The sequence below is a fragment of the Podarcis erhardii genome (genome assembly GCF_964252035.2).
Source record: "Podarcis erhardii genome assembly, chromosome: Z".
Taxonomy (NCBI): Eukaryota; Metazoa; Chordata; class Lepidosauria; order Squamata; family Lacertidae; genus Podarcis; species Podarcis erhardii.
Genome location: NC_138504.1, coordinates 44,465,085 through 44,477,595, shown reverse-complemented (window position 1 = coordinate 44,477,595; position 12,511 = coordinate 44,465,085). Strand labels below are relative to the sequence as shown.

The 12,511-nt window shown below is 44.6% G+C and overlaps 1 protein-coding gene across 2 annotated transcripts in view; it reads left to right on the top strand.

The window, feature by feature from the left end:
- Positions 1-12,511, top strand: part of ASTN2 (astrotactin 2) — a 658,777-nt gene that overhangs the window by 222,176 nt on the left and 424,090 nt on the right. For both annotated transcript variants that reach the window (XM_081847443.1, XM_081847444.1), the window contains exon 3: positions 2,312-2,690. In XM_081847443.1, coding sequence (XP_081703569.1) covers positions 2,312-2,690 — 379 coding nt within the window. The remainder of the gene's footprint in view (positions 1-2,311; positions 2,691-12,511) is intronic.

Below are 12,511 nucleotides of genomic sequence, written 5' to 3'. Positions count from 1 at the left end.
TTTGTTTGTCTGTATTTGTTCAACCGTGATCTATAATGGTATATATTCATAATGTCACCAGATCCTGTTTGATCACATTGTATTTTGCAGAATCTTGTATAACCTTTTTTGAAAATTATATATGGGGTGCTAGGGGAGGGGCAGTATCTCTGGTGGGGGACATGATGTCTTCCTTCTGGGTAGTTCATCTACCACTGGTCCCCATCCCCTGCACTCAGCTCTCATCTGTGGCTCCTAGAAGCTGTCAGCATGTGACAGTGGCCACACCCTGGGAACAGCTTTGTCTTACTGGCTAAACCAGGTGTGGGTGGCCAATGGGTCTCAAACCCTCAGTGAGTTAGAGACTTGTCCTGCATGTGAAGGTAGGCTCCAGCAGACTGAGCAGATGAGACCAATAGTGGGTCCAGCAGTCAAAGACACAGTTCCTACACCAGATGAAGGTAGGAAGATGGGAAGGTAGCCCATCTAGGAGAAGGAAAACTCTGAAAGGGAGTAAACCCTGAGGAAAAATCTGTAGCCACTGCCTTGTGGAACATCTTCAGGAGAAGAAAAGCCTAAGGAGTAAAGCCTACACAAATCCAGAGTGGAGTCCCTAAGGTGGTTGGATGGTGTTTTGTATGCCTCCTTCCAGCAACTCCTGCATCCAAGCCAAATGTATTGCTTTCCTTTCCTTTGGACCACAAGGGTGACTTGTCGCCTGGGCAACCCAGGACCTCCATACACATTGCCCAGGCTTGCGCCCCAGAGATGTCACTTTGGTGCTGCAAGTGCAGCAAAAACAATGTGTGTGGGGGGCAGTTACAAGTTATGAGCTCAACCTGGGTGGTGAGGTATGAGTGCTATGGGTTGCCTCCATTGATGGGAGAGATGATTGTGTCTCACTGGTCAGCTACTGCCTGCCTTAAGCTGGGCAGCCCCCAGTCAATAAAGTGCTGACCCACCATGGTCCACTTGCTTCAGTGGGTGCTTGGAGCAGACTGAACTTCTGCACCATGCAAGAAAGATCTATCTATCTGTCTTTCTATCTATAACACGAACTTTTCACTCAGCTTCCAAGTACACCTCAAGTAGGCATACATATATTTGAGCCAAAGAGGAATACTTTATTATTGGAAATGTTGCTCAGTTTAGTATAATACACCCTAGCATTTTGAACTGACCAAATCTGTATACTAAACCAAAGGATTTCAAACATTAGCAGCGTTGCTACTTATTGTATTCCTTATGTCTAGAGCTGACCCTTCTACATGGTGTGCGGAAGGGAAGGGTTACAATAAGCAGTGGTGATTCACAACTGTGACAAATTTGCTCTGTTCAGGGTGGAAATCTAAGCTTGCCTTTTGTATAGCAAATGCTGGGTCTGACACCCTAAGCCCCTCTGCAAGAGATACCACATTAGCTTGGTTCCCCCACTTCTGCTGCATTACACAGGAAACAATATGATTCAGGGATGAGTCTTAGGCATATATGTTTGGTAAGCAGTGACATAGAGTGGGGGGTGGGGTGGGAGGGGCATTGCCCCAGGCACATTTTTTGAGGGGGCACAACCAGTTGCCCCCACTACAGTTCCCTCATCAAGGGAAGCGCGCCCAGGCGCGGCCTTTGGGACTGGAGCAGCAGCAGCGGCGGCTTCTCTTTAGGGCAACCCTTGGGCCAGCTGAGGGGAAGGGGGAGGGAGTCAAGCCTGACCTGGGGGCAGAAGCTTCAGAGGGGCGGTGGCAGCGATTGGCTGCAACCTGCTCCAGGGGCAGAGCTGCGGGCAATCACAGCATGGGAGAGGGGTGCCGCCACTGCCTCAAACAACAACAAGTTTCATTAACAAAAAGAAGTTTGTGAAAGAGAGTTGGGTCAGGAGATGCGTTCTTTCATATAGAAGTTAGCTTATTACTTAAACTAAATATAAGGATGCAACAGGCTTAAGCACAGTAGTATATTCACAGCTTTTCTTAAGCTTCCTTTGCTACAACTCCCATCAGTCTAAGCAAGCATGGCCAGTGGCCAGAGTTTATAAGAGTTGTAGTCCAGCAACTTCTGGGCAGGTGAACCCTGGCTCATGGGTTGTAGCCAAAGTTAGTCCTACTCAGAGTAGACCAACTGAAATAGGCATGTCTAAATTAGATCCATTAATTTCAGTGGGGGGTTTTCTGATGTACCTTGTCTGCCTGAAGGAATTTTTGTATAGCACCTAGCAATTTAGACACTGGAAAAATAATGTTTTCTTAATAAGACTGATTTTTAAAATTTGGGTTTAAGTGGAGTTGCAGAGTGAGGGTGTTGAACAGCTACGGAGTTTTGCTCTCTCTCCATTTAGGGAGGCCTGATTGCTCTCCTGTTGCTGCTGCTGGTGTTCACCGTTGCCTTGTATGCGCAGCGCCGTTGGTACAAGCAGCGCAGGATCCCGCAGAAGAGCGCCAGCACAGAGGCCACCCATGAGATCCATTACATCCCTTCGGTGCTGCTGGGCTCGCAGGGAAGGGACAGCTTCCGGAACTCACGCCTACAAGCCCACACCTCGGTCATTGGCATGCCCATCCGCGAGACCCCCATCCTGGATGACTACGACTATGAGGAGGAGGAGAACCCCCTGCGGCCTGAGCATGGCTGTCAGGAGGACGAGTTTGCAAGCCAGATGATGCAGCCGCTGGACAGCTTGGGCAGGAGCGGGGAGAAGCCTGACTATGAAAAGAAAGGTTTGTTGCTTCCCTCCCCCCGTCCCCCACACTTTCCCTTTGCCAGAGGCAGCCATCTTTGGAATGTGCTGAAGGGGTCATTAAAAAGTGATGGATGAGAAGGGCAGCAGCCATGCTGGGTGTTTGTTCTTCCCTTGCCCAGAGCTGTGATGTGTAAGCACAGGGGGCTGCTGCACTTCAAATGAGTGTTGAGTTTCTAGGAGCAGTTTGCTTGCATGCAAATACAGGTCACAGGCATACTGCCTTGTGATGCTGCTGACAGGTGCTTTGAATGATAAAAACATTAATCAATTCGTCTGCATGCGCATGCGCACGTACACACACACACACACACACACACACACACACATAGTAAGTTAATCATTGCCTTCCATTGAGGAACTTGGGGGTCGTATGCAGTGCATCTCTGTAGGGACTTGCCATAAGACACGTTGCAGCCTAGTACTGCTTGCGTGGTGGATATTAGATAAGATAGGAGGACTTGTCACCTGAGAAGTTTGCATATCTTTTTTGCTGGATGGAAACTTTCTGGGAACAAATGAAGTACAGCATCTTTCAGTGTAATACTTTGCAGGCCGCTCACCTGGAGCTTTTAATTTCTGAAGCACTTCTTGAAGAAGGGGATTGTCATCTTTTGTAATAGCATGGAAAGGCAGTAAGGGAGATGGGTCGTATTTCTAAATTCATGATTGAATGCTCAGGTGGATTGTGAAAGGTATTCTGCTAAGCCTCCATAGCCTTTCTTTCATTCCTGAGGGTCCCATGCTGATAAATGATTCCTGGCTTATGCTCTCATTTAAATGCCCATTGTTCCCACCACCCACTTTGTCACTGGATAAAGGCCACACTTAAATAACGTGACGTATTACAAACCGAAAATTTTCCATTGGGTATGGGAAAGATAAAACAATAGAGCAGCAAATGGAACTGGAAGGAGCCGTAGGAGCATAGGAAGTGTTCTTATACTAGCTTAGACTATTTGCCAATCCATTATGGGATTGTCTGACTCACAGTGGCTGTCTGACGTCTTGGGCAGAGAGAGGTGTTTCATCTCACCTGAAGTACGTGAGCAGAAGCACTGACTCTGTCCTTTTGGCCCTGACATTGTCACCTGCTATGCTCATGGATCTGGAGCCACAGGAAGAGGGGAGAGTCATTCTCTCTCTCTCTCTCTCTCTCTCTCTCTCTCACACACACACACACACACACACACACACACACACACACACTTGGAGAGCAGTTGTCCTCTTAGACAGACATATGTAGACAGATGTATATAACTGCATTCTTCGTTTGATAGCACAAGGACTCTTGCACTAGCGGATGGGTGAATTTCAGTATTGTGCTTCAAGAATCCAGGTAGCAAAACCTTGTTGTGCAGCAGATTGCACAATCTATTGTGCAACAAAGATACCAGCAACTTGCTTGTGTATTCTCTTGCACAGTGTTTCATAAGTGGAAAACATTTTGTCAGTGGAACAATTATGCCACTATGTGACTTTAACTTAGTGCTGCATTCGATACAACCCCATAACAATAAGCTTTCTTTTTCCTCCCTCCCTTCTCATCTTTTTTCCCCCTCTTATGCTTTAGTTTGTAAGCCTGAGGACAGTGAGTAACTGGTTTTGTAAGCTACTCTGGGAGCCTGCTAAAGAACAGGATATAAATGCTTTAAATAAATGAATAAAAGTGGGTAGCAACACAACTTTTATATCCCTTCTTAATTTTCAGAGTTCTTCACAGTTGTTGTTGTGCTGAGTACCTTTTGCGAGTGGCTGCTTTTATTCCCCTTTTTAAGAAAGGGATACTGAAAGACCAAGAGTGATTCTGTATAGGACAAGAGTGGAGCTCTCAGAACCTCATATCATTCATTACATTTCACCATGCAGCCTTAAGGAAGCCAGCATCTGTTCATCTGTAAAATACTTGTGATATGTTTGATTTCATTTTTGCATTTGAACAAGTAATGTGTTTAATTGCTGTGTGAATTAAATGTACAGTGCAAATTACAAATCCAAGTATAATTACTTTAAACCACACACAACAAAACAAAAACCTTATTTTACATTAAAAAAATTCTCATTAAAATAAGATTATATTTTAAAACACAATGGGTACACAGTTCATGGTGCACATGCTTGAGGCATGATGGAACTGCAAAGAGGACGTGCAGTGCTGAAGAGTTGAGTAGAAACATTTCCCCCCGCTCTTTATGCCTTTTCTACCTCCACATCTTGCCCCCATCTCTGCTTCTACCTGCTTATGCAGCCACCTGCGCTGCAAGTGGGAAGCCAGCCTCAGTGTGAGAACCACGTCAGCAAAATAATTAAAATCCCCTGCAGCCTTGAATTTATTGTTTCCCCTTTTTTTAATGGTAGAAGGATACTCACTATATTAAAAACCTATGGAGTGGATTAAACCTCTGCAGAAATCTGATTTCTTGCTTGGATCCCTTAAAATATGATCTCTGCAGGCCTTCCACTAAAGCTAACGTGTGCTTCACAGCAGTGATGAAAGGTAGGAGAAGTCCTCCACAATTATTAACATAATCACATATTTCAGAGCAAGCGTCTGATTTCTAGACCAGCCTCCCCAACCTGGTGCCCTTTGGGTGTTATTGGTGTTGTTGGGCTCTAACTCTCACCATCCTTGACCCTAGGCCATGTTGGCTAAGGAGGATGGAAGCTTCGAGTCCAACCCAGTTTGCCATAGACTGCTCAAGACACTCAAGCACAGTGCCATTTTTCTAGAAAAAGAGGTGCCAGAACTCACTATGAACACCTCCCTTGTTCTCTTAGAATGGCAATGGTGCCTACCTGAGAGATGCCAGAGTGGAGTTCAAGCAAGTTCCGACTGAAAAAAAAAAAAGCCCTGCTCAAGCATGTCGAATATTTCCATCTCTTCACTAAGCTTTCTTAAAAAGGGAATCTCCCTGCCTTTCTTACTGCTGGTTCCAACAGTATGGTCTAGGGGTGGAGAACCTTCTTCAGTCTGAAGACTGCACTCTCATCTTGGAGCCTTCCAAGGGCCATATGTCGGTCATGAGTAGGGCCAGAGGCAAAAGCTGGTGGAGCAACATATGCATATCTTACCTTCATACAGTAGGCTAGTTTCTACAGTCACACACTCCTCTCTATCCTCTATCTAAGCAAGCAAGAGGCACTGTGGACCCAGGTGTAGTGAAGCTGTGGGAGGGGGTACAGGCGGTGAGCCAAGACCATGGGACACGTGAGTGAATTGCAATTAGGTTTTATTGAGTACAGATGCATAGGCATGGGACTTGCATCCCTTGATCAACCAGACTGCCTGCTGGTTAATATGCTGTCTTTTCACAGAAAAGGGGGTTGACGGATGTTGGGGGTTACCCTCAACGTAAACTTCTGCTGTTCAGACACTGGTAGTCTGTCAACTGGGGTCTATCAGCCCCTGATTTGGGCTTCTGGAGAGGAAGTGTCACTCTCCAAGGGAATCTCTTGATGGGAGAAGGCAGGGGGCCCCTTTCCCCTCTGCTCCCTACTAAGTATTCAGCCCAATGCATCTTCCACCACTAGACTTGGTGCACTTGCCAACTCATTGCCAAACCTAGAACCCCTGAAACCAATCAATGAGCTTAAACACCTGTTACCCACATGTCACTGCCTGGTGCTCACAGCTGCATGCAATCCTGCCTATTCAAGGCTCCGATCTTGTGTGAAATCCTGGGGTGCTGTATTACCGAAGCACCATGAGCCTGCACGTTCCAATGGACCACCTTGTTAACTTTCCTATGGGCCCCATCAACTTGAGTGAGGTTTCTGCCTCCCCTCCACACCTGCCTTTTGATCAGATTTCACCGTATGCTACTCATTTAAGAACAGTCCAGTTACATCGCATTCAGCAACCAAAAAGGAGCTTACATAGTACCCTTCTCATCAACTACTCCCCTCCTCTTAACCTGAAGTGAAATTCATTCTGGCAGAAAATGACTATTAGCTCTTGCTGTTTGGAGAGCAGGATCTGGGGAGCTGGCCCAGACTGGCTTGACCTCCTGACCCTTTTATTCCGTGCGTCTTCTACATGCCCGCGCTCTGTGCACTGTGTTTAGAGGAAGGCTCACACAAGTGATAGGAATATGTGTTTTTCTTCCTTGTGCTGAACAGAAAATGCTTTCCCCAGAGTGTTTTGGCTAATGCACATTTGATTGCCTGCATTTTTAGCTGTTGTCTCTTGAAAGCAGCAACACCCATCTCTGCTTATTGAAATGTCATTAGAAAAGCATTTAATATTGTTAACCTGCAACATAGCAATAAAATTCCTCTGAAGAAACAAAAACAAGGCATTAAAATTTTAACTAGTAAGCGAGTGCATGGTAGCAGGGAGCAATTTTATTCTGTGTTCCCTCTCTCTCTGTCCCCACCCCCTTACAAAGCATTAGCTTTAATCTTTAAACACTCTGCCATGGATCGGGCCTTGGGTGGGTCTCCTCTCCAATGCTTCCTGCTGTGCTTTTAGGTCTGCCAGGGAGACCGTGTTGATATATCTCATCGTAAAAGCAGTGTTGGGGTCATGCATGGCTGAGAACCAAGGTTAAAAAAAAGAAATCTGTATGAATAAAACAAAACGATAGAGGTAGCTGGGAGAGAAAACAGTCAAGGAAGCAACAAGCTGCTTCAATGTGGAACAATTCCCCAGGGATGGTCTTGTCTTCTATCTGCATTCATGCCCTGAACCCTCTGCACTACTGACAAAAGGAATCGTGATGCTTCGCCAAGAGAAGCAGACATGTGTTCTCAGTGCCACACTCCAGTGAGATATGCGGGGTGGGGGTGTCAGAATATTGAGCGTATGTGCCTGTCCTGTTCAAGTAGTAATGGTGTGTGTCAACACCAAAGTTAGATACGCCTTTAAATACAAGTAGGTATTTATTTTAGCTGGCCTTTATACCCAAGTCAAAATTTAGGCTGCAATATCAGTCTACATGTTCATTCGAAAGTGAATCCTGTTGTGTTCAGTGGAGTTTACTCCTACTCTTGGTGTCTGACCTGCCACTAAGGCACTGTGGGGAATCAAGGACAATGCCTTGCTCCCTGCTCTTAATTTAAAGCTTTTGCACTGGGGTTGTGGTGGTGGTAGGAGCCCATTTTGGTAGCATGGGAGCTCACCTTACTTTTTCAAGGCCAGAGGAAAAAGCAGTGAGTCAAGTAGAAGGTGTGCTGCCAAAACAGTCAACTTAGCTTTCCTCTTCTGCTTGGCTCTAGAAAGGAAGGGGGTGAGAATTTGATTGACTGGTTGATTGGTTTTGTTTATTTATATGCCACTTTTCCACTTATTAAATTGGGTGTGTTGAAGAAATTGTTTTATGAAACATATTAATAAATTCAAGTAGGACAAAAGAAAAGAATTAATTCAGCTTTGAAAAAGAAGCAACTTAGACTTACGTGCAGAGCAAAAAGAATGTTAACAGACAATAAATAAAGTTCCACTGTACTGGTTCCACTGCTGGTTCTACTGTACTTAAAGGTGCCTCAGCTGTTGTTGTTTAGTCATTTAGTCGTGTCCGACTCTTTGTGACCCCATGGACCAGAGCACGCCAGGCACTCCTGTCTTCCATTGCCTCCCGCAGTTTGGTCAAATTCATGCTGGTAGCTTTGAGAACACTGTCCAACCACCTCGTCCTCTGTTGTCCGCTTCTCCTTGTGCCCTCAATCTTTCCCAACATCAGGGTCTTTTCCAGGAAGTCTTCTTTTCTCATGAGGTGGCCGAAGTATTGGAGCCTCAGCTTCAGGATCTGTCCTTCCAGTGAGCACTCAGGGCTGATTTCCATAAGAATGGATAGGTTTGTAAAAGGCAAAAGATTTATACTATCTCAAGAGAAACCAGAGTATATCTGATCTTCTTGCAGTCCATGGGACTCTCAAGAGTCTCTTCCAGCACCATAATTCAAAAGCAATGGAGTTTTCTTGGCAGGGATACTGGAGTGGCTTGCCAGTTCCTGCTCCAGGTAGATCATGTTTAGTCAAAACTCTCCACTATGACCTGTCCATCTTGGGTGGCCCTGCATGGCATAGCTCATAGCTTCTCTGAGTTATTCAAACCCCTTCACCATGACAAGGCAGTGATCCATGAAGGAGAGGATCCTCAGCAGCCAGGCTTAAATATTGTTCATAGAAGATGGGGTCTTCTTACCAGGGTAGATTGTTCATTGCATAGAGAATGCTGACAGCCTCAAAAGCAGTCTCTCCAAGTGTCCCTATTTTCCAGGGACAGACCCAGATTTACAGAAGCCATCCCAGTTTCTGATTTGATCCCAGAATGTCCCACTTTTCCTTAGGATGTCCCTATTTTTGTCAGATAAATTTTGAGGGGTATGGAGTTAGGCAAGCCCCAAGCCAAGGAGATGAATACAAACTTTAGAAGATATCTGAAGATAGCCCTGCATAGGGAAGTTTTTAAATGTTTAATGTTTCATTATATTTTTATATATGTTGGAAGCTGCCTAAGTGGACAAGGTATAAATAATAATAATAATAATAATAATAATAATAATAATAATAATGGAATAGGATATCCCTATTTTCATTGGAGAGTGTTGGAGGGTATGCAGAAGGAAAATTTCAGGGGGGCCATTTGGATGAGTCTTCTTCACCAGTTCAGCTTTTCCCTCAAAGTGCTACAAATCTGTAGGATCCTGGGCCTCTTCTTGCTCCAAGCTGGAGAGGAAGGTCGTGGCTCCTCCCACCACCCTCATCAAAGGGTAATGATAATACATGCTACACTGTTTCTGTGCGCTGCTCTGGTTTCGCCAGAAGCAGCTTAGTCATGCTGGCCACATGACCTGAAAAAACTGTCTGTGGACAAATGCCGGCTTAAAGAAAGGGAGAAAGGAGGGACTGAGCGATGCTCAGCATGAAAGACAACTGCATCACTTGATGGATATAGTAGGTGCTGTTGTGTTTTGGAGACAGCTTGTTGCATCCCCAGGCAGGATGAGGTGTCATCCCTACTCTCTAGACGGTAACTTTTGGCTCCCAGGGGAAATCTCTCAGTATAGTTTCACAATAATACTTCAGGGTTTTGTCACCAAACCTCAAACAGCTTCACCAGCAGAGCTGTCACTAAAACCTCTGTAGGGTGTCACTTGCTAATTGTCATGGATGGTGAGTCAAGCTGATTTCTTCCATCCTCTGCAACTTCACTGACCTCTTCCCCCTCTTCATTTGAACCTGTTGCAGACATAATTCATTTGGGAGACAAGTTTTCAGGCGAATGTTGAAATAGAGTAGAGAGAGGAAGCAGAGATGCAGGGATGCATGCAGCACAGTGACTGTGCGATGTCTTGAATCATATATTTGCTCCCAAAAGCTATACAGACATACCTCGGAAGTCGAACGGAATCCATTCCGGAAGTCCGTTCGACATCCATAAAGTTCAGAAACCAAGGTGCGGCTTCCAATTGGTTCCTGATTGCGCAGGCGAGGCGGAAACAATAGCGGAAGCTGTGCCTGACATTCGGCTTCCAAAAGAAGTTTGAAAACCGGAACACTTCTGGTTTTCGATTGTTCTGGAGCTGGAACGTTCGACTCCCAAGGTATTCAGGAGCTGAGGTACAACTGTAGTAGCGCTCTTGTTTTCAAGAACTGCAGCATCAAGCTCCTCGGATCCTTCCTATGTTCTTTGTAGGCTATGGTTTCCCTCTTTTTTCTGCAGGAGGCATGTTATGCATTTTGATTCAGACAGAAAATTGCCATGCTCCCTATGTGAACGATTCAATCTGCCCACAGTAATGGTCTTCAATGCTACAACACTCAACTGGATTGCATGCTTATCAAAGGGTGGGCTATGCACTGGTGGCACTACTGTCATTTTATTTTTGTTCTTAAATGTTTTGTACACACACGTGTGTGTACAAGTCTGAGAGATAGAGACAAAGACAGAGATTGGCAATTCTTTTTGGGAGCCACGAATCTCCCAACAGATATTTATGAGAATCCCATCAAGCTACAGTTCCTGGGAACTTTTGTAGAAGCCATTACTGCTCAAACTGGTATAAAACCATTATACGGTTGGTGTATAATCACCCAGAGAGAAATAGATAAAGAAAGGTGGGCACCTGCAGTCTGAAATTACACAGGATAGATTTAAGGATGGTTCCTGCACCTGAAAAAGTGAAAGCATACCTAGTAAACACCCCATAAATCAGAGTTGGAGCCCAATATATTGGCTCAGCACTCACAAAAGCTCTATTTAATATATCCAAATGAACTACCTTTCATGTTATATCCATATACTGTATAAACATACAACTGAAGTGAAATACACACTATGCAATCAAATGTGGTGATTTGATCTAATTTAGCCTGTTTGATAGAATGACTGAAATGCAGAATCACAGATTGTAGAGATGGAAAGGACCCTGAGGCTTCTCTGACTTTATTTAGTCTTGGTTGTATGCTTTTAAGTGGCTTTGAAAATAAGTGTTTGGGCTGTTCATCTACAGCTTTCTGGAATGGCCACGTTTTCTCACTTGGGCTGTTTGGTAAAATAAATTCATAATTAATAAACTAAGGGTGATGAGAAGGCTGTGTGTGTGTGTGTTTGTGTGTGTGTGTGTGTTGTGCAGAAAGTTAACGAGAGACAGATGTGTTGCAGATGGAGCTCTCTGTTTGTCCTGCGCTGGAGCTGTAAGCTAGCACAAATACATCCAGATAAATAAATGTGTTGTATCATCTGATGACAAGCATGTCATAGCGAGAAAGTTAATGGAGTTTCATGCTTTGACCTGATACCAGGCTGTGCAACAGCTAGATAAGAAGCAAGGTAAAGATCAGATGCTATTTTATCGCCCCCCTCCCACCTCCTCTTGGACTATTACCATGAGGCAGGGGGTGAGATCATGGAGGGAGGGAGGGAGTGGAGAGACAGATAAGGAGGCAAAAGAAACCGAAGGAAAGTTCTGATCACATCAAAGACTGACATGGTGACCTTGCATAGAACACAGACAAAAATCCATGCAGAGAGGAAAATGCAGCATGGGACAATCTTTCGGTGGAGGAATTCAGAAAAGGATTAAAAACAAAACACTGAGATTGAGAAGAGTGGTGTGGGAATGCAGAGACAAAATCAAAGCTGCTTTGTATGTTTATTCACCGTCTGCCCTTCCAAAGCCCGGTGAGGAAAAATTGGAAATGTTGGGAACACAAATGTTCTGTGACATTCCTGCATTCACCCTGGAAGCCATCCTATGGCAGTGCATCATCTTAAGTTAACTGTTGTTTTATTTCCCATTCAGTCTCAGACATGGTAATAATAAACTGGGAGAGCAATTTGTATGTATTTCCAGTAATGCCAGAAGTACAGATTTCTGTCAGACTACCTTTCTGCCCAACCACTTGAGATCTCTCTAATAGAAATCTCTTGGTGCTAGATATCTCTTTCTGTTGCCAGATTGCTTATTCTTTCTCCTGTTCCTCCTTTTCTTCACACTCTACTGTAGGCAGCCTCGGTTCTCTCAAAGGAGCAGCAATGAGCGATTTCCTTATCTTTGCTGTGTTGCTGGTGTGAAGCTCCCTCCCATTGGGGTTTACCAGTATAGTTGCTGCTGCCCTCATTTCATGTCTTTATCTCTCCTTTAAAAAAAGCAGACAAATAATAAAACTCATTAACTCTTAACATACACCCTTCCTTCTTTCTTTCTTTCTTTCTTTCTTTCTTTCTTTCTTTCTTTCTTTCTTTCTTTCTTTCTTTTTGCAGATTCTATACCCAGGTAGTATCCATCAGCCTCAACTTCCTTTTTCTGCACTGTGTCTAATATTCATTCTTAGAAAAGCAGCAAAGGACCATCC